General features: G+C 39.2%; 1 protein-coding gene across 2 annotated transcripts in view; it reads left to right on the forward strand.

Annotated features, from left to right (window-relative positions):
* Positions 1–568: 568 nt before the first annotated feature.
* The window catches only part of LOC124157625, a 105,114-nt gene continuing 82,989 nt past the window's right edge, over positions 569–22,693 (forward strand). For both annotated transcript variants that reach the window (XM_046532509.1, XM_046532520.1), the window contains exon 1: positions 569–658. In XM_046532509.1, the coding sequence (XP_046388465.1) occupies positions 605–658 (54 nt within the window). In that variant the 5' untranslated portion in view covers positions 569–604. The remainder of the gene's footprint in view (positions 659–22,693) is intronic.

The raw sequence follows: 22,693 nt of genomic DNA on the forward strand, positions 1-22,693 counted from the left end.
GCCGTCGCATTTCACCTGTGGCCCCGGGAATTGACCACGCTCCGACGCTGGGACTAGCAGTGAATCGTCCAGCTGAGATATCTCCTCTCCAAATACGAATCTGCTGCGGGGTTTCGCTCACCTCCCTCCTGGAAAATAACCTTCAAGCACGATATGATACCTCGATCGCTCCGCAAGGAATCGTAGAGCTTATTTGATGCGGCGTGGACAGTGCAGTTGACTGTGATTTATATCGGCGAAAGCCATTTCCCGCACACGCCAGGACCCTCCCCCAATCGCCAATACTGTAGTGTGTGCCCAGTGATTTGATCAAGTGAGTGTTGATCCGAGAGTTGACCGAGGGCTCCCGTCTTCTTTGCCGGCCGAGGACGCGGGGGATCGCCCGGTCAGCCGTCGCCCTCGCCGCCGGCCTCCTCCTCCTTCCGAAGACCTCCCCGGCGGAGGGCCGGGCGGCCGCCGCCGCCGGGTGCTGGATCGGCCGAGGGGACGCAGCGAGTGGGGCGGGGGGCCGTGGGGGGGCTGTGGGGGCGTCGTGGGGTTGGGTGGGGCGGGGGCGGGTGTGGGGGGCCGAGGCGTGTCCCTTGACGCGCCCCCCGCCTCTCTGATGGGCGTGTGCGCCGAGAACGAGGCTCCGCTCCGCCACTGCGGTATGCCGTGGGTGAGTGTATGCGCGACCCGCAGATCTTCTTCCTCCCGTCTTTGCATGGAATGTCTCCCTCTGCACCCATCCCCCCCGCTCCCCGGAACTGCCCGCACCCGCGCCCTTCAACTCCCATCACTTAACCCCCTCCCACATCCACCCCATCCCCTTGAAACGGTGCCGGACAATAATGCTGATAAAAGATTATAGGTTAATCTGAGTATGCAGAGACCAGCCGCGGTGGAAACTATACAGAGTCACCCGCAATGCACAAATTGTGCGGAAATGAAAACTGAGATGAAAAAAAATCATTCGCCTTTACCAGGCTTCGAACCCGTATCTCTCGATTGCCGGTCGAGTGCTTTTGCTAGTTTAGATTCAGAGTACAACAATGAGATTTTTAGATAGTAATGCGGTACTGTGCCGCGCACTATTATATATGAGTTTGAATTATGACGTTGATCGCTGGCTATTGACGGTGAATGGGAATTCTGTTCTTCCGTTTTTCCTTTCTTCCTAGTGGGAAGAACCATTACTGGCGTCGACGAATGTTTATTCCACCAAATCGAGAGAGCCATGGCGTGACTATCCGCTTCTATAGCTTGAGTTCTTTGTAAGTCGAAACCATTCCTAATGGATCGAAATGGTCATCACTGTTAAGAAATTGTTGCGATGCAGCTCCACTCCATCCTCATGTCTTTTCACACTTACGTCTTTCTTCTCTTTCGCATTCTCTATTACCTGTTCCATGTGTTGTATTCGTGGTCATCCTCGCCATTCTTCCCATCTACCTACTCCTCAAAAATTGCTTTCATTTTCCAGCATGTCTCAAATTATGGCCTGTTAGGTTACGCTGTAATCATATTAAAGTTTTCGCGAGGGTTCTCTTCTCACCCACTCTTCATCAGACTTCTTCATTACTTTCTCGGTCGAAGGGGATTGAACTTTGAGTTGTACTGAAAATCCGTACGAAGTTTTACCGGCGTAAATAACAGCAAGGAATATATTTCTGGTTTACAGTTTTATTCTTTTCGGATTGCATTTCTGTCATTGTTTCGAGGAATGTCTCTTTATCATCTTCAGAACATGATGAATGGAACCTTCTGAAAAAGTGCGGTGCGGCGAACCCGTAGAGACTTCCTAGGATAAGCAATCTGAAGGCCATCAGGGGTATAGAAACGTAATGTTGTCATTGAAATGGCTATCGAATTCGCGAACATAACTGCCGGCAGTGGAAGGACTGTACTATGTACAAACGTAGATATAGAGAAAGAAATAATTCTCTCCAAGAGATGTCTCGGGATTGTATGAGGAAAAAGTTTACTCTGGAAGGAAAACTTTTTCTTCGATTAATTTGGTGACACTTCGGTCGTACCGGTCAATCTAGGGAAACATTATATTTTGCGATGTTTATTTATAACTTACGACGGCGCATTCAAGATTGACAAGCGATGCAAATGTTAAACGAATACCTGAAATATACTGTACGAGCATATCAAGAAATTTTTTTGTCGTTTCTACCCGTATTACACTTGCATAGATTGCCTTGGATTCATATGTTGCTCCTCTTCTCGCAACCTGATCTTGCTCTTCGACACTCAGTATTTATATTTCTTAACTTCATCGTTGCTCAATCACTTAGGATGGTCATTTTTCGAAATTTGATACATGCAGGCTTTTTTTTCAATTCTAGATCATTTTTAGTTGTTTTGAAGTAAAAAAATGTTACACATTTACAAATGACTAGGAGATAAGACGTTTTCTTTGCCAAAAATATGATGAATTATAGAAATTGATTTTCGCGCTGTTCTCTTTGGTTTACACCGAATTCAGTCTTCAATTACCGGTACTTGGTTGCGTCCACGATGAAGAGGAATTCTAAACGGTAACTGTTGTGATCTCGGTTCTGTAGTGAAAGATAATATAGATTTCAACAGAAAATCTTGGCTATTACCAAATAAGTGGCTTAGTTGTAAATAAGCGTTCATTATGTCTCATTGATTGTATAATATTTTTGTCTGGTGAAAGGCCAGTGTTGCGCGTTTCTTTTCACGTTTTTGAAAATATAATGAATGCGGAATCCTTGAAAATATTTTTGAGAATTTGAATTGGCAAGTGACGTAAGAGCTTTTTCATATACATGGGTGATGGGTCGCCGCTGTTTACGGCATCGGGGGAGATGATATTTCGTTGCAGTCGTATCACGAGTTCACAAGGGCGTTGGGTACTTTCTTAGGGTTAAATTTGATAATGCTTGTGATAGCTAGTCCCAAATCGTGAAAATGAGGCTTAATGAACACTGTAAATGAATATAGCATATTAATGAAGTAACGTGTACCTACCTTGTGAAAGGTGTTTCTTATCACACTTGCTAGAAGTGCGATTTTACCTGGTTGAACTCAGTAATCGCTTTGAAGTGCTAGATATATTAAGTATCAGTATTCTAAATAGTTTAATAACGGCTCTTTTATTTAAATTACTGTTCGTGTGAGCCAAGGTTGAGTTTGAATGTATGTAAAATCCACATTCATATGGGTCGTACATAGCATTTTGGGAGAAATTATTCATAGGGTTGCTCATTGAAAGTGATAGTAGATAAAGCAACCCCATCGGGTTGAATTGTCAGCGTTAAATTCTATTAACTTTGGCATACTTTTCGTGGTTTCATTCCCGGGAAAACTCGATGAGAGGTTCAAGTGTTATCGAAATCAGACGTGTGCGCGCAGCACAAGTTTCCGACCAACGGGAAGCGAAATATTTTCGTATCGAGGTTCATATATCTGGTCGTCATCCAGCAAAGGTCACGAGCTCTCATATCACAGTCAGTGACTGCTGCTTTCCCTAAAATATTCGAGGCGGGTTCAGCGCAACGTATTATTATTTTAGGAAACATTTTTTTATGAAAGAAATGTAGTAGCAATATTAAGAGATGGGATAGTGAAGGTTTACTCGCCTAGTTTATGTCAATAAGATCCTTGATTCATGGGATATTAAATAAGTCAATACCATTCTGGTTATATCCTTAAAATTCAGCGGATATTAAATTCCGGATTACGGGGTGGTGGGTGAAAAACATTTTTAGCCCCAAATCTGAGAATTTAAATGAGGCTCTGGTCAGAATATTTCCTTGTAGTCAATAAATTGGATTTGTAGTTTGTCAGTTTCAACCGTCGTCAATGAGGGATGAATCTGTGAATGAATTTCTAATACCATGAAATATGAAGATCGAAGAAGAAGAGAGATAAATTTCAGTGGTGGAATGGAAATCATTGGTGGCATGTTAAAATTATTTTTGTAAGATGTCAGAAATGGAATTTCGACAGCCTTTTTTACACCCGAAATTACCGGAAAAGAAACCTTTTCGTCGATTTTTGGCGACTCATTTCATTTTGATTCGTAGTAAACATTCAAATTCAGAACCTCGCGGAAGGGTCGAAAGATCACACATTCACGTTCAGCATAACATGCAGTGAGAATCTTTGGGATCACAATCCTGTAACTACTAATAAAACGATAAAAGTCCTTAACGTTTACCACAGAATGGAAGAAGTGTTGAGTTTAAGTCCAGCCCGTGCGATGTGTTTTAGTGGCTTGAAATATTGGGTGAGAAAGGGTGATGGTCTTGGAGCGAGAGAGATGGCATAAGGTGAGCCGGCATCTCCCCAGAAAACGCTCTTCGGAACTGACTTGATGAGTTGGATTACGGACTGGCGGAACAGTCGTGTGATACTCCTTTGCGGAGTCACTCTTCTATGACGCATCGCAGACATGAGGTCTAATTTAATGAAAAATGCTTGTGTCGTACAATTCAATTTTAAAAATAGCTAATGAGGCCAACTAAATCCTATCCGCGTGAATCACTTAAAATTATTAAGGAACAAGAAAAAGTTTTTTTTGTAGTGAAATTAGCGGAAATTGATCGAAACTTCTCAGAAGAATCCCATATCAGTTTGTGGTCCATAGTTATATTAGTTCCTTCAAGGGTGAAGGAAACAGTTCCTTACTTTTAAATAATAATCTATGCTTTCTAAGAATCTCACTCATTTTCCTCCTCCTTATCCCTATCCCATTTTGGCACCTCGAGGAAGTAAGGGTTTCCCCCTCTTAAGCTATCTGACAAACTTCTCAGAAAAGATTAGGCATCTCAGCGAAATTAGAAGTCATTGGCCACGCAGGAAACTGCCATCTATGGAAAGGGTTGATGTACTTTGTGAACTGGGAGATCTCCTCTTTTAATTTTGAAATGATTGCTGGGAAACTATGTTTCGGGTTACCAAAGCCGCAAAAAGCGCATCTAAATTCATCGTACCGGAATGTAACTGCACTTTAGATCATTATCATCAGTTAATGGCATTGAACTGGAGTTGTAAGCGTGATTTTACTGGATTTAAATTGCCGTGAATCTATCGTCAACAAAGGACCGCGTGGCATCTTGGAAGCACCATAAAAATTCTCCATATCATAAGTGTAACCTAAGTAGATCGCAAAGAGTGTTTGAGGGAGAAACGGAGCAATGTAAAAAATAATACACGATAATAAACCACGATATTAAATTCTGAAAGAGTTTAAGTGGAGGAGAAACCAAATTTTGCCACGTAATATTGATGGTCAACACTGGGTTATGTGCGCGTGTTATGAAATCTTTCTACCCGATATTTCAACTTTTCTCTGTGGTGATGCTCCTTGCCACTGTTGAGATGGCTATGTTCGAAATTTTGTTCTCTTCAGCGAGGCACATCCTGTCCCTCTGTTCATGGGTACTTCACTCCTTCGAGCATTAACGCCGCGCCCGACACTGTGGGCGCGCGCTGCCAATGCCTTGCGGTATCGTCCGCCGTCGAAGCCGGGAGGCGCCGCTGAGAGGTCGCCGCTTCCACCGCATGAATCACAATTCCTCGCTCTTGATCCGAAGACCTAGGAAGGTTAAACGTGCTCTTGACGAAGGTCTTACGTTGATTTCTGCTGAAGAGTTCGCGTATTTTAAGCAGTTTTTAAGGTAATTACGTTTTATTTATTGAAAGAAAAATAGGTAAAAATCGTAATTGATTTTATAGATGTTAAGCTTTCACAAGCAGGGGACAGAAATTTACCGAGTCACCCGTAGGTAGACGCGAAGTGTGTAAAATTCTTTTAGGAATAAATCACTTCATGTTACGTGAGATTATAAAGAAGGCAAAACCGCTGTGAAGTACGAAATAGTGCTGTATTATTTTCTTCGTAGTTACCGATTATATATACCTAATTTTTAGTTACGGTGATTCCACATATATTTTGAGACATTTTATAATGTAAATTAACTCTTTTAATTTTCCACTAAACTGCGATTTGAAACCTATTTGCGGAAAATTTTATACGGACATCGTAAATAAATAATTATTTTCGACCATAATTTAAATGTTATTTGCATATAGTTAATCGCTATCAATGTTAACGCGATTGAAATAATGAAATTTAGCGTTTTATTTATTCGTGAGCGGAATTCTGTTGCTGTTAAGTGTAGAGAGCAACTTTGGGAAAAAATTCATTCAAGGAAATTATGAAGTCGTGGAATAAGTATAGTTGAGAAGGGTTATGCATAAAAAGTTGTATTGCTCAATGAAATGGCCCAGAGAGCACACTGGTAATTATTAAATGCAAAGGGGTATCTAGTTCATATGGAATTCACTCATTGATGCCTTCGAAATGTATAAAAAAAATTCTCCGTGTGAGCTTCCCTTATCATCACACCAACCGTAAAATTTTCATCTTCTTTTGAATTCTAAAATGTTTATTGGATGAATATCAGGCTTGGATTCTGTAGTAATGCAGAAATACTTCAACATATTACTAACTCTTTGTAATTTTATGATGCGATGAAACCTTTCGTGTTACGTTGAGCTAAGCTTATCTTGCCTAATAATTATTGTATTAAAATTGACAGCAGCTCATGTTATGCTTTTAAAAGAACTGCTCCATTTAAAATATTTCATTTTTCGTTGAAATTACAATCATGAGCCAGCATTTTATTCATTATGATGACTCCTCAAATCATAACTCTTCAGTATTGCTACATACCCTTGCCTTGTGTGTCATATGATCTTCATGTCTTCAACTTCTTCGCATAGTACGAAAAATCGCATGCTTTATTCCATTTCCCTGACGTTAGTGAAGTTACACTTGGACGTGCGAGGCCAGTTTCTCGAAGATCCCAGATGTGAGGAGGCCTAATCAAATAATGAATTTAAGTCCAATATGAAGATCCCTCGTTTACTCAAGCACTTGGTTGTCTACATAAATTATTTTCTGGTTGTCAACCGGGTGAATGGCTCCATTTCCTGAAGACGGTGGCAGAGTGAGCTGTCGAAACGTCGAGGGATTTATCCATATTATCTACCGAGAAAAATTAAAATATTTAAACTTGATAGTCAATAAATGACTGATACAGAGGGTTTACTTCCGAAATGTCAAGTTTCGGAATTAGGTCCAGGAGTAGACAACATCATATTGAAAGAAACACATGCAATTTTCCACGATTATAAAGTTTTACTCCCGACCTAGTGTTCGAAGCTACTCCATATCTCCAAGGTACAAAATAGTTGTTAATAGGTACTATTTTATACCTTGAAGATGATGTAGTAACATCGAACCCCAGGTCGGGAGTAATAGTCTAAAATCGTGGAAAATTGGAAGTGTTTCTTTCAATATGGAAAAATTCCATTCCATCACGCCAAGTTCTTCTGCTTATAGGCAGCATGAGGCTGAGACTGTGTTCTCCACAATTCTCACATCCGAGATGGCTTTTCATATTGCAACCCCGTTCCATTCTTTTTCCTCCTCGTCCACTTCTCTCCCTCTCTTCGCATCCCCGCGAGTGCTCTCCTATCCTCTTCCGCCGTCCACTCTTCTTCCTCTCATGCTCCCACCTTCTCCATCATGCACCCCTCTGCACAGCCCCCGGCTCTCCCCTGCCTTCCCTCTTTCGCATCCATTTCATCAGTCACATCCGAACTCGCGCACGACTCATCACGAACCTATTTAACTATTATTTTCATCATTTATTTAATTTTTCCAACGATCCTCGCACAAAACATTTGCTAAAAATTTTCTTTTTTGGATTAAAACACTCGATAAACACGAAAACTGCTTTTCTTGTTAAAAGTGCACGAACTTACATAGTTGTTTGACGTTTTTCTTTTCATTTGTGCAATCGCTCACTCTTATTACCTTCTTGTTAGTGACTCTTCTCTCTTCCTCCTTGTGCATGTCTTCACTCCATTCTCTTCTCCCTTTCGAGTCCACTTTCCTCCACCAATAATATTAAAACTCATGCAGGAATCATCACTGGCCCATCTCGTTTCTGTTTGTGAATCCTTCATTATTTTAAAGTTTTCAATGTAATTATTTTCAAGAATTTTAGGTAATATTTCTCTTTTGAATGAAAACACACTTACTAAATATGGAAACTGTTATAATCCTTCATACTACTTATTTGTTTCACCTTATGTTTCTAATCATGACGTCCAATAAATTCACTGTTACTAAACATCTGTTTCCAATTTTCATGGGAAAAGTGGAAAATGTGAATTAGTTACTTCCTCCTCCAGCATTCCTCAAACACTATACACACCAACGGTTGTCCCATCAAGTGCAGTATTTTGATGATGTAAGTGGATATACAAACCGAGGTTTTCGGGCGCCGCGCATAAATGGGATGCCAACCATCCAACATTCGATAGTGTTAATATGATCATTCATGCTATTTTGTTGTTTAAATTTCAGTTCTTATCTTGTATGCTGCTTCACAGCTCACTGCCTACACATTTAGAGCTTCTGTATATTTCTCCGTCACATCATGCCGGCAGCAACGGCAGTTTAAGTTATACCCTTGCTCTCAAACTTAATGTTAGCTCGCTCGAGACGTAGTTGAAAAGAATACCATCATGAAAATCGATGCACGTAATTTTGAAGAAAAGTAAAAGAGAATCTAATCGTCCTAAATGCGGCCTGTGAAAGAAATATTATAGTTATGTAATTATTATGGCAATTACCTAATTGCCTCCGTATAATTATCTGAAATTGAATAAAGAAGTACATGCAGAATAGACTTGGTCCTGTAAAGACCTCAAACGGATTTAAATTAAAGGCGAATTGAAAATAGATTATTATACAAATTATGTGAAATATTATGTGCAGAATAAGTTAATGATCAGGTAGACGCGTACTTTTCCTTCTTTCAAAAAGCAAGATTCACATTTTAAAAATGCAGTAGTTATCCGTCTCGCCTTATCATCAAGAGTAAGTTCCTTGCTCTGGGGTAAGTTTGAGACAGGCTTGTTTCAGCTAATTGATTGGGATAGCCTTTCATGTACAAATTCACAATCGAAAGTTGTGCCTACACTCATTAATTTCATTATGATGGTTTACAATTAAACTCCCTAGCTATATAAATCAAATGAGAAGAAATCATATTACGTAATCAGCGATAATAATGTTTTCGCGTGCAATTATCCTGGTCTCTTTTGCATGAAATTTGCATTACTTGGTACAACCTACTTATAAGAGTAGCGGAGTTACTCATCTTCTCCCATTTAATTCTGCTTGTTATTCCTCCGATTTCATCCCTCATTTCGCTGGTGGTAACATCCCCAACTGAGATGTCGCGAGTTCGAATCCTGCCCGGCTTGATTTACCAGGGCAGGGGTGTATTTGATTTTCAAACAAGTTAGTAACGAGAGAGACCTATCTAGTCCTAAATTCGCTTATAATAAAGACTAAATTATTATTATAATTATTACTACCCCGAAGTTCCGATCACGCAAGGAGTGCGTGGATGTGAGGCGGTGGATGCCTGGCCACTCCATCGGGAGCTTGCGGGCGCGGCCCCGCCCGCCGGCCCCAGTACAATCTGCCGGCGGCGGGGCGCCCGCGAAACGCCTTTGGGGGAATCGCGCGTGGCGGCTGCCGGGACGGGCTGCTTCACCGCGGCGGGATCAAGACTCGACGGCCAGCGCCTCGTGGTCGCGCATGCGAAGGTTTTTCAACGAACCGGGCCGGCCGGGTTGGTGCGGTGGCCAGAGTGTTGGCTGCCCACCCGTAGTTCAGTCCGTAGCCCAGGTTCAAACCCTGGCGGAGATTTTTCAGAGATTACCCGATCCCTATTTGAGTGATTTCTGTAGGGCACCTTAAGTCAAGTACCCCGTCCGTAGAACGGGACATTAACCCGTAGTTCCTCAATTTTTTCTTAAACGCATCCGTTGTCATGCATTGTAGTCTTTCTTTGTTGTACGTGATTTTTCCTATGAATATGCAAACTTTAGTTCAGAATGCTCTGTGAAGGACTCGGAAGAGATTACTTAGGCTGGTGTGGTGGCTATAGAATTAGCTTCCAACCCCGTGCGCCCGGGTTCTAATCCCGGCAGTAGCAGACTTTTTTTCAGAGATCACCCGTTACTTGATTCAGTGCTTCGTTGAGGGCATTTCAAACACAGCACTCCGTCCGTCCTAAGAGGCGTTGTGCCGTTGGTCCCTTTGGCGCCTTGCGCTAAGAGCTGGCTAATGCCGACTCCGGATTACACTCCAAACTTCGTAACCTATTCATCCCTATGGCGCATTTGACCTTTGTTCTCGGTCGCCTCTTCGAAACACCATTGTTCCATACGAAGCGTGTGCCCCAAACGAAACTTACGCCTAGAAAACATGTTGGTTAATATTTTCACTTTGAATGGTTTATGTTGCAGTCACATGCTATAGTTACAATGATGATCCCTACAATCACAAAAAATAATAGACACTAGTTATTTTGTGCGCTGAAATGCTTTCCTATTCAAACTTTCCGTCGTACGTCGTATGCTAATGATAAGACACGAACTCATCACCGACTGGTGGATTTGTTCCTCACAACGCACCTTAGTTGTTTTTATCTGATGACCTACGTTGTCACGCATGAACAACAATTTATAAATTGGCGTGATAATGAATTCACCTAGGCTGGCTATTAAACTACTGTTTTCGACTCTGCGAGCCAATGCGCGTGTGACTAGAACTTAGATGGCGGCGTAGCAAAGCGCTCGACTATAAAGCAAAGGTCGTGGTTTCGTGTCTCGTCGGAGTCGATCAGGATTGCACAGTTTCTTAGCACAGTTTAGCACTTCCTTTCCAAGATGAAATTTTTCAAGATTTTAATGTAGCAATTGACCAAATAACCTGAAATTGGTTATAAATGAAAGAGATCAGGATTCGCTGGGATCCATTGAGGTTTCTCTCGCATTGTTGCTACGATTTCCAATTAATTGGAATTCCATTTATGCTCTCGGCTCCCTCAAACTTTTCTTAGTACGGAGGTGTAATAACTGGCAATTTAAGTAACGGAAAAAACTGATGAGCATTGATCAAGCGATTTTTCTTCTTCTTCTTCTCAACGAAGAGGTTTGAATGGAATTTATAATCAATTCAATGCTTTCGCTGGCTGCCAATGCGTGAAACTAAATAGAACGAAATCCAGTTATGCCGTGCATGCATTGGCGGATTTAGTGGGGGGCACGTCCCCCCCCAGACGCTTAATAAATTGACAAGATTTTTAATAGGGCTGTCATTACATTCGTTGTATTTTGTGTATTACTGAGCTTCTGTACACAATATTTATAACATTCATATTGAAATTAAGAGAACATTTCGTACAGTAATTGTTGCATGTTGTTTATAATCTTAAATATGAGACGACTGACTGACTTTGCCTGACTGACCCTTGTTCCCCCCACACCCAGAAAAAATCCTGGATCCGCCCTTGCGTGCATGTATAGTTGTAATTTCGTTGAACGTCGATTTTGTTTATTGTTTCGCAACTTTAATATTTCTGAAGCCGTGTTTCCTCTATCCATTGAAGGCTAAACTTTCGTAGCGAGGAAAAATATTTGATTGATTAGAAAGGGGTTAACCCAGCATGTGATATGAAAAAGAGGAATCTTATCTTGACTTGGTCAAAAAAAATAAATAAACATCAAGTATTGATCGAGTGCTTTTATTTTTATATTTTGTGAAAGTATCGTGATAATGCGAATGAGAAAGTTACGTTTTACTGTGATCCCGAAAATGTGAACGCTGCTAGTATAACCTAAAAATGACCATTTCACGGTCGGATATCCATTTTGTTCCTATGCTTACATTTTCTATGCGTTGCTGGATATTTTTTGTTAGTAATGAGGCATTTTCCTACTGTTAATAATTTTGACTCATGCGCTTAAAAGGTGGTGCCGGAGGATGAAAACTTGAGAGTAGAATTCGTACCATGGAAATATTTTGTTTGAAGCATTTGCTGCCAAGAGGAAAATATTTGATAGTCCGAAGGGCAAAAGTGTAAATAATAAAAATTTGATATTCATGATTTCCTTGCGTGATAAGACGTTTCCCTCTTCATTATCTCACTGATCTCATCCTTATGCCTGGTCGAGATCTCATCACCAAGCGATTTTGTCTCTCACTAGGTTACCCCAATCGTTGCTCTTTTGTTAAAAGCCATGAATTGGGAAACGCTCTTTCCACAGAAACGTAAAGGATTGTTGGGAAGTGTACCAATGCCCTTTTATTGTTTGCACTTGGGACCAGGTTCTCCCTTGGTTGGATGGTCATGTATAGGCGGTGTTGGCTTCAGGGTTCCAAGACAGATTATAAATTGGCATTGAGGGCGATTGACCTAAGAGGTGGTATGAGATTATTTTTACAGCTAAGTATTACTACACCGTGGATGTTAAAATGTTTTTGAAAACTTTCCGATGCTTTTAAATGCATAAAAGTGGGGACACTAGATGTCAAAGGCTTTATGTTCAGGCCCCTCAGTTACCTTCCCATATCCGTTTATGATTTCTTGGTTAGATAGGCTTAATCACTCTGATCCGCCCCATTCTCCATACTTTGCTATGGTGTAACTACTGTCAATTTCCGGATGAAAATGAAATGTTGACCTTAAATTGAATTATTTGGATACGAAAGGCATCACAATTACGAAACGTTGAATCAAGTACATGTATAAAACACGTTTGATTGTGTGACGGTAAAAATTGAAGAATATGTATTGGAGGACCAGGCATACTGCTTTTTCTCGGATTTAATGGAGCACTTATAAGTTTTCCAAATGTTCTCCCGTATTGGAAAGGCTAGCATGTTCATGCAGGCAATGTGGAATGATGTTATGCAAATGGAACAATATTTTGCTGGAAATGAGGTCGTTTCTATCATTTGGTGAATTTGGTATCCCTTCGTGATTTTGGAGGAATGGTAAAACCTTTTTTGAATACATTATATTAGCGTAGGGGTCGCTAAGACTCCCGTTTAACTATCATCATCATAGGTCAACAATTCTATGATTATTTTTGCCGCAGTTCTCCTTTACCCTGTCCTTTCTGCTAAAATTTTCATAGTGAAGTATTAATTCTCTTTTATATCCTTTACAACCTGTCCTGTGTAATTCATTCGAGGCCTTCCTTTGCTCTCCTTCCTTTCCACCTGTCCTTCTACCAGTGCTTTCAGCAGGCCAGCATCTCACATAATGTGGCCGACTAAGTTGTCCCGTCCTTATCTTATGGTTTTGAGAAGACTTCTTTTTTCTCCCACACTTCTTAGCACTTCCTCATCAATTACTCTGTCCATCCATTTTATCTTCGTCATTATTCGGTTGGACCACATTTCGATTACTTCCAATCTTGTCTTCTCTGCAGCCGTCAATGTCTAATCCTCGCTCCCATTGAGAAACATGCTCCGTGCGTAACATCTGATGAATTACTTCCCCACTTCTATAATTGTATTTTCTGCGTTGAGAAGATTCTTCTTTTTGTGGAATGTCCTCTTTGCCAGTACTATTTTGCTGGCTATTTCTTTCTTGATGCGTCCATCGTTGATTATTTGGCTTCCCAAGTAACAAAACTCTTGAAGATTTAGTATTCCTTTTTAATATGCGGAATGAAAATATCTCTCAACTAGGGATGGTCGGATCAGATACCTCGGATCCAAATATCCGCGGATATTGCCCTTCATCGGATGCATCGGATCCAAAGTCGCGAAAGACATCGGATCTGGATCCGAAGTATTAAATAATAGCTTCAGTGAATGCAACGCCCCATTAGGGTGGAAAGAGTTCCGAATCTCTCTTCGAATGCGCCGTCGCATGCGATTCTTGTCCTACTCATGAACCGTTTTGTTTGAAAGCTCTCGCAGAGGTTACGCAGGAGAATTTCAGCCGTGGAAAATAAAAAAGGCAAAATACGACTGGTACATAGTGTGACTCTTCCCAAGAGATTGAACAATCATCGGGGGAATCTCAGCGTCAGGAATTTGGAAATGCATTTGGATCCGAAAATATCCGATCCGAAAGATCCGGCTCCGAAAATCAAAGATCCGATCCGAATCCGAAAAAATACTGGATCCGTCCATCCCTACTCTCAACCCATTGGTGTACCGGTGCATGTTGCTTTCATGCAGTGTTCATTGCGGCTTGCGTGATGCTCATCGTGTATTAGAAGCGCTCTTTTCGACTCAAAATGCCGTATGCGTAAACATACGCTTCTCTCTTATCGCAGAAGCCGGACGCTGCTGGCGTGAAAAAAAAGGAATTCCACATTATCTTCGTGGAGAACGTTTTGGCACAAAAACACTCGCTTTTCAAGGAACGGTCTCCCTGGAAATATTAATCAAAAACTTGAATGCCTCTCCAGCATGAAAAAAATTATTCTGCCAGTGAAAAAAAAACAACGTTACCAATGGGTAACTACGCGGAACTGAACTGACCAACCAAATTACCTCCTTTTAATTTTTTAAGTTAGTTTAACATACAGTGACGAGGATGCATGCGTCTAATTAATGAATTAGAAGCCTTCTAAATGGAATCTCGAGTTCTCACATTTCAAGCCGAAGATTATACGTGAGTTTTTTTTTGGTGTTGACACGGTTGTTGTTCTACATTAATTGTCCTGAAAGATTTCTCATGAAAAAATGGAGTGTATCGTCTGAAGCCATTTTTCCAAAGATTGCATCTCTCTTCTCAATTCCTTATTGCAGATATAGCGGTTTAATCTCCGCGTAACTCTTCCATTTAACGATGCTCACGATCATTTTTCTCGAGATAAACTCGGCAGTCCTCCGTAATTATTTTCATTCATTCTTCGCTCCACCATTGTTTCAACGAGGCTATTACTACCAAGAATGTGTTAATTGCTTTTTTACTTCTATAATCATCAGTCGTCCTTCCTTTCATCAACTCTCCATCAAGTGAATTTTATTTCCTGCTCTTGATCGGACTTCTTCATTAGCAATTCTCTCCACCACCATGATCTTCATCATCAGCCTTCGCTGACATAATTCTTTGGTCCTCCCATGCTATCGTGAATGTAATGCAGTGGGATGAAACGTTTTGATGAAACCCTTATCCAACTTACAAGCATTTGATCCATTCGCTGTGATGGACTCTCATTCAATTGATTTTTTTCTGCATGTAGATGTTTCGTTCACTCTTCTTTTGTTCAGCCTTGTTTCCCACGTATCTTGTTGAGATTTAACTTCAGTTTTTTGTGATTTTTGCACTCAATGAGAGTACGTCAGTTTGTCTGTCACAGTGTGAATGATTAACCATTTTTATTTCATTAAAGTAGTTAAGTAATGCGGAACGACTATCACTAAAATGTGATTTTATTTTTGCATATTAGGTATTTACAATATTTTATTAACTATATATCTCTGTTTTAAGTTGTAATTAGAGATGCTTTTACTGAAAGCACGAAAAATTCATTTCGTGAGCTGCTTTAAACGGTTGATGAAGTTTCGATCAACATTTAATGGGATAAGTAGAGGAATATATTAAAATCATTGCTTACTTACCTGAGGATTTAATTTTAATCGCGATTCAAATGAGAGACATGAAACATAATTTTCCTTCATTATTAAATATATGTAAGTAAACACCTTGCGAATGAAGAATTTAATTCTTTTATCGTGAAAAAGATGAACAGCTGATGCTTATCTAGCACTAATTTTCATGTCTCCAAACAACCGCATTGTATTTAAATTGCATTTACTTCTAGCATGCTGTCTTTACTCTCCGTTATAATTCCTCGCAAGAACTCAGCGAGCAGAGTCGCAAACAATGATGCACAATATGATTCTGGGGTGGAAAATATTTAATCACCTTTCATCATTTCCTCGAACCTGGAGTTAATTTTACTCCTGTTTATTCATTTGGAGATCTAAACGGTGCCAACCTTACCGGAACACATTTTCTTTTTCTTCATATGGTTAATAATAATTATGGATTTGAATGTTTGGAGCAGTTTATGGATAACTTATTCAAAGATATTAGTGATAAATCTTCGAACGTCTTTCTGAAAACTGCTTGGTGGACGCACATGCATTAACCAGCGAGGAATTCCGTTGGGCTGTTCGATATATTTTCATGAAGTAATGATTTTATAGTGGTTCATTTTATGACTACCAATTGTATACATTTTTTTCCTGGTCTCTGGTCACATAAGAACAATCCGGAGGCGTTATATGGGATTACACTTGGGGCTCAAGAGGTGGTTCGCGATATAAATTTAGAACATTCCGGGCATGTACTTTGAAATAGAATTTCCACGATAGGAAATTGATGCAATAGCATTCTCTGTGAACTCTTATTTAGTTCCCTTCACGATCTTGACAGCTTTTATGCCTCAATTGCTCAGGAGTTTATCATCGTAGTCATAGCACATGTACGTTGGCGCTTTTATCGTATTGCCGGTGTACATACATTCTGGAGTAAGCTCTGTTCTCATATCCCTGTTATTGAAATAGTCCATGGCTGCATCAATGCCGTAATAAATGATAATTATAGTAAATCATGAAAACGGAGTTGAATATGATGCGGATATAGAAATTCCCCGTGAATCAAAGTGGCAATTACCAGCCACCGAACCGTAAGGCTTTCGATTTTCACACATGATTGAGATTATCCGCATGGTATCGTGACAGATTGCATTCTTTTTTATGTGGAAAACGTCGCGGAAAGATTTTTATATTTCTAGCCAGGAAATCCGAGGCCCATCCTCAGTGCCCTTTTCAGAATATTGTTTTAGTCCTTGGAAAAATGTGTGGCAATTTTTATAATGTAGCTGAAATTTGCCTAAATCCTCGCTTTATTTTTTGATTGACCGAAAATGGTCCTTAAAAAAAGTTATTAATCTGCGCCCAGTTTTCATGCCACTAATGAAGAATAAAAATCATCATTTTGGTAGGCAGCAGTAGGTACTAATATTCAGTGCCCTCATATATAGGCTCTGCTTGCCGAAACCAAGTTCCGTGTTTTTGAGTTCTAATAATGACAAAATTTAAAATTAATAGTGGAATTTTATATGTTTATATTTCTGAGTAAGCTTAATGAAGCTACCGATTTTCCTCCATAGTGGATGCAGATGAAAATACTACTACTACAGTAAAAATTCATTCTTCACTAGAGTTAGTAATGGATGACACAGATGAAATAGAGGATGTAGATATGCATGTTCAGTGTTTATACAAATTTGGATTATCTGGAATAAGGGAAATTGTATAAAATCGCGCATGGCCTTATTTATTTCTGCTAATGTTTCATTATTTTCTAGGACTGCCGTGGATGCTGATGGAAATTAAATGCTTTGGGTGGATATATCGTGTCAGGTGTTTGAAACCGAATATTTGATTTAATATCAGTTTTTTTTTCTTTGTCGTATTTGTCTTCTGGATTACCATCGAAACCAATTCTCTCATTGACAGATTTCACCACGTTTATTTATCCCGTTTACAATTCCATTCCTAAATTTCCGTCTGTTATTCGCAGCACTAAGCAACTTCAGATAACTTATTCCATAAAACACCTCTTTTCTTGTTTTATCTTGAGATCATTCTAGTCACTCACCCATCTGTAAAAATCCCATCCCAATCCCAATGCAGGATCCAATTCGGGAGTTTCTTATTGTTTTTCCTGCCTTTTAATAGTGTTCTTACAGAGGATACATTATGTCAGATGTTATTTACTGCCAGAAATATCCCACTCTTCTAGTAGTGCGCTGATTACTGTGATATACAGGGTGATTCAAAAAGAATTTGGAAGCAGGTTGGGTTTGTTCGCTGGTTCCTGCACTGATTTCTCATTGTTGCCGATGCCTTCAGTACTGATGGTTCTACCTGGACGGTTGGTACTTGTCGGGTGTTGGTAATGGATGACTGCTCTGAGGGTCTGCCCTTTCTTCCTACTAGTTCCTGTTAGTTGTGGTATTCTTTTTGAATCACCCTGTATAACGGCGCTGAATTTTATCCTTTGGTCATATTCCTACTCTCAATCTTAGGTTCTATTCAGCTAGCAAAATTTGAAGACAAACTATTATTACTACAAACAACTATTAGTATTACAAAACTTTGACTTAATCTTAAATGTAATCTAGTGTGTAGAATTGATCTAATAATTGTAATATGGATGGATATATGGAGGAAATAGTGAATTTAGGGAATTTTATATAATTAAGGAGTTTCCAATGGTGTCCGTCAGGGTGAGGGTGATACTTGGTACTGAAGTTTCAGTGGCGTTGCCCACCGTTGCATAGAGACTGAATGGCTAACCTCGCCATGGAAGCGTCGGTAACTCATCTCTGAAATTAGCTAGTCATGAAAAAATTGCCAGATTTTTATATACATTTTCATTTTTGGTTTCAGAGTTCTTCTTTGATTGTAGTGGTAGGAAATCTACTTAATAAAAAAGAAGAAAGAATATTTGGTGAAATAATTTTCCCTAGATTTTTTGTTATTTAATTATAAAGACTCCTATACCATTGGTGATATTAATATTTATTCATTTTCACAGTTCATGAAGTGATAGTCTTAAGTGTAGATACTAAACGTCTCATCGCTGTCAATCTTCATGAAATAGTATGGACCATTTGCATAAGGAATGGTACTACCTGAATCTTGATTTTGTGATTATAGTGAATTCGATTTTCCTCCCAAGCACAGAATTAAAAGATGAAGGAGCGTTGAAATTAATTCGAGACATTGTTTTAGTTTAATATCAATTAGCAATGATTAAAAGGTGTGTTACCACATAGCGGAGTGAAATTTTTTGTATAAAGATGCCTTACTCTATTTACTTTTTTCATTCAAAATGGAAATACAGCAATCGAACAGTTCAATTGATAATACGTAATTCAAGCTTAATTATCCTCTATGAGGAAATATTTCTTGTATGAATTATTGGTGGCAATCACTTGAAATTGCATTCCAGAATATTTCACGGTTTTTAATGATGAGGTATGGTTTGAGTGTGTTTTTAACATTACCATGTGTTTTTAACTAAGAAATCAAGCAAATGGGGCTGGTGAAAATACATCGCCCGTTATACTGCAAGTGATATATTAGATGATCGATTGGGAAATGACAGACATTAGGTGCTTTTAGTGTTTTTCTAGTGTGCATTCACAATAACTCAAGCCAGCATGTCTTAAAGTCCCGTCATTTGTTAGACATTTTTATGTGATACCTATTGGAGGGGAAACTTCAGATCAATAGATAGCCACTTACCGGCTGGCCTGCGGGTTGCCTAGGACTTAAAAAAAAAAAAAACGCCAGCCTCTTTCATGGTATCTGATTGCACCATTTCACGAGCGCGCGCGCGTGTCAGTATCTGTAAACGCGGTCGCCTATCAGGTTTTCCATATCCCTTTGAATAGATCAATCGGGTTTGTGACCAAGAAGTCGGCCATGAACACTCGCAACTGGAAGTTTTTAATGTCAATATTGAAGAATGTTTTTCGAACTGTTATGCATCGAGTGATCGATATCTTTGAATGCGACCAAATTCCCGCGGCGTCCAAGCGTTCTGCGTGTTTTTTGCCTCCTTAGCATCGGTGCGAGTTTTCATTTTATTGTTCCACAGTCCGCGATACATTTAGATCATATTATCAATAACTCCTCCTCCTCATTACTCGCGTTCAGAAGCGGTTCCGGTAATAAAATGTTCACTACAAACCAGGCAGTTGACGATATGATAATTTTTTATGCGCATTTGTATGTGTTGTGTGTCATTTAAGCTAGCTGAGGCTTAAAAATTAAAAATTGAAAACATAATTTTGGAGCTTATTTTTCTATCGATAGTGAAAAAAATGTTATTCGCATACTTAGTAAATTATTTTTTAAATTCCTATTCTTTCATATTTTTATCATTACTTGCTATTTTTTACTTTTTGTTGCAAGTAGAATTTTTTAATATGATTTTTACATTTCTTTGTTTTTTTTTCATTTTTCATTTACGATCTACATATTCAACAAATTACATTATTATTTTAACTAAAAGATATAGAAAGGCATATGACAAACACATAGAAGAGTTACTCGGTGAGGTTGAAAGTATGTTGTTTGAACAGTGGAGGTCATAATTCCAAATAACTGTAAGTGGTGAATTATTGGTTGCCGCAAGCCTGGATTTAAATTTATTGACTTGTTTAGTAATGAACTGATTTACTGAACTCACATTCTACGTATTTTCAGGGCTGCTATCATTACTCACATCGCACGAAACATTCTGCTCTGGGTGGATATGGGATTTTTTGCATTTATTCCCTTTCCAATTTACGCTCAGTCTTAAGATAACAAGTTAGTTTGCATGGTATGGAGTATGAACATATCATGTATTTTATTTCATAACAATTATCATAGAGTCGGAGAGCAATTTAGGGTTAGGTTCATTTCGATATAATCTTCTCTATCACTTGATACAATCCCGGTTGCTATGAAAAGTTGATTATGATAGTGACAGTGTGTACTGCCGAAACCTAGGTCGGGATTAAAAACTCTTGTGGAACATACAAAAGTGTATTTCATTATGTTTCCTGCGAACAAGTTCCACCAAATATCGCCATCCAACCTTAAGCTGATCAAATATGCAGCTGTTGAGCTAGTCTTTGGCTGGCACTTAGCGCAGTTGTATGTTATGTCATCATAATTAACGAGATGAAAGGAATGAATCGCCTAAAGAAGTAAAAAAAACCCATTTTTCAAACTCTGTTTCATCGACGAGCTCGCATGAACGGCAATAAAATCCACAGATCAACTCTTTCATTGAGTGAAATAATAAAGTTGCTAACATTGGCCTCTAAATAAGCAAGCAATAATGTCATTCAAATGTAGGCGTTTTCTCACAATGTACAATGGTGACTATTGTTATGATAATCACTCCGGCATTTATGATTTATTATGCTACCGTAATCAGGCAATTCAAAGAGCTTTCTACGTTTATCCTCCAATTATCATGGTTGCCGCAACTTAACGACTCAAATGAATCCAAACCTTGAATTATTATTGTATCGACCATCATTTGAAAAGAGAATTTAATCTTCATCTTAGTCTCCTGCGGTCTGCCTGTGGGAAAAATAAGTTTTTTTTTCCACATCAGCTACTGGTGCATTGGTTCAGGTCGGTATATTGTAAAAAAGTTTGCTATTAATCATTCGAACGGAGTTCTTAGCGTGAGATTCCAGTACCCACATGTCATTGGCGTCATTAATAATAATATAAAAGCGGATCCTGGTGAGGATGGTGCTAGAATTTGCTTGGGGTTATGTTGATTTTGATTTAACGGAAAAATTAGCGTGAAATTTAGGATTGCGAAGTGTTGCATTCAATTTTTTCTTGCGCTTCCCAACCGTGTTTTGTTAGTTCTAACTTTGAATATCGAAAGAAGACGTGTCGAAATGAAAGCTGACGTGAATTTCATGGGAAATTTTTCGTGAAACTTACCAATGTAGGCGTCAAATGGGACTGCATAGAGGAGGCCCAATTCCATCCCTTAGAAGGCTGATTTGTGTTGCCACTTCGGTCGCATTTTAATCGTTTTCCAAAAACGTCCGCGGCGCGGTGATGAGTGCAATGCGATCCACTTTTTTCCTGTATTCTGCAATGTAATGTTTGCCATTGTGGAGAATGGCATTGAAAAGTAATGAATTTGATAGATCACATCATTTTGTACATAAAATTTCGGTTAATACCCGTAATTATGCCTTATTTACCAGTGAAACTCGGATCAATTTGTCCATCAGCGACACGATTGGCGAATTTTGTGAATCCATTTCAATGCGCGGTGGGTGATAACACATTTATAGGTCGACTTGAGGATCCTCTCTTTCGTAATATTCGTGCGGAGAATAGTGGAATGAGACAGCTCAGAATGAAAATTAAACTTGAATATAATATGAAATTGAGAAATGAACTCCGTAAAGGAAATCGATGCTGCTAAGAAACCGCCCAACTCAATTTCTGTGCCTTTTGTGCCGCAGTTTACGGCAATAGTTCTGCAGGAGAATGAAAGATGGCGTCCAGTCCAAGATAATTGTTTTTGAACGTTCCAATGCTGTGAAACTAATTTTATCGTTAATCCTTATTTATATTCATTGATAGTTTGTGTATAAACTGGCCTTTCCTCTCATTGCCACAAAAATTTTCTGTTTGTCTCCAAGCCTTGCCTGTAACGCTTCATGAAACGACCCGAAGTGTACAAGATCCAACCCTATATATATATATGAGTATTTATTAAAGAGATCTAAACCTACCTCTCTCTCAAAATTTACTGATAATTCGAAAACTTGGGTAAAACAAGTCACTACTATTTTATTTTATGACTAAGTAATAATGCTTTGTTCCGAGCTGCATTTTTAGGCATGGGGCATCATGGTTTCTGTGCGTTGGACATGATAGAGTAGATAATAGCAATGAAAGAACGTGAGCGACAGTATAATTGAGTTAGCTTACCCCCTTTCATTACGCTTAACATTCCGTTTCCCTGGAGTTTGCTCGCAGGGTATTACGTAGATGTAGGTGAAACATTTTAATGAAAACGGGACATGGGTTGAGATGAAACAAGAAATTTTTGAGCCACGTAGCAGCATTGATTCCTCGGATATTTCTGCATTGAATTACCACAAGGGTTGCCTAAATGCCGTTTTTATTGTGACCGCATCATTAATATGAGAATTTAAAAAAATGAAATAGCACATTTTATGAAATCTTCATATTCTTATACGATGAATGATAAGT

Source organism: Ischnura elegans, chromosome 1 (assembly GCF_921293095.1).
Source record: "Ischnura elegans chromosome 1, ioIscEleg1.1, whole genome shotgun sequence".
Taxonomy (NCBI): domain Eukaryota; kingdom Metazoa; phylum Arthropoda; class Insecta; order Odonata; family Coenagrionidae; genus Ischnura; species Ischnura elegans.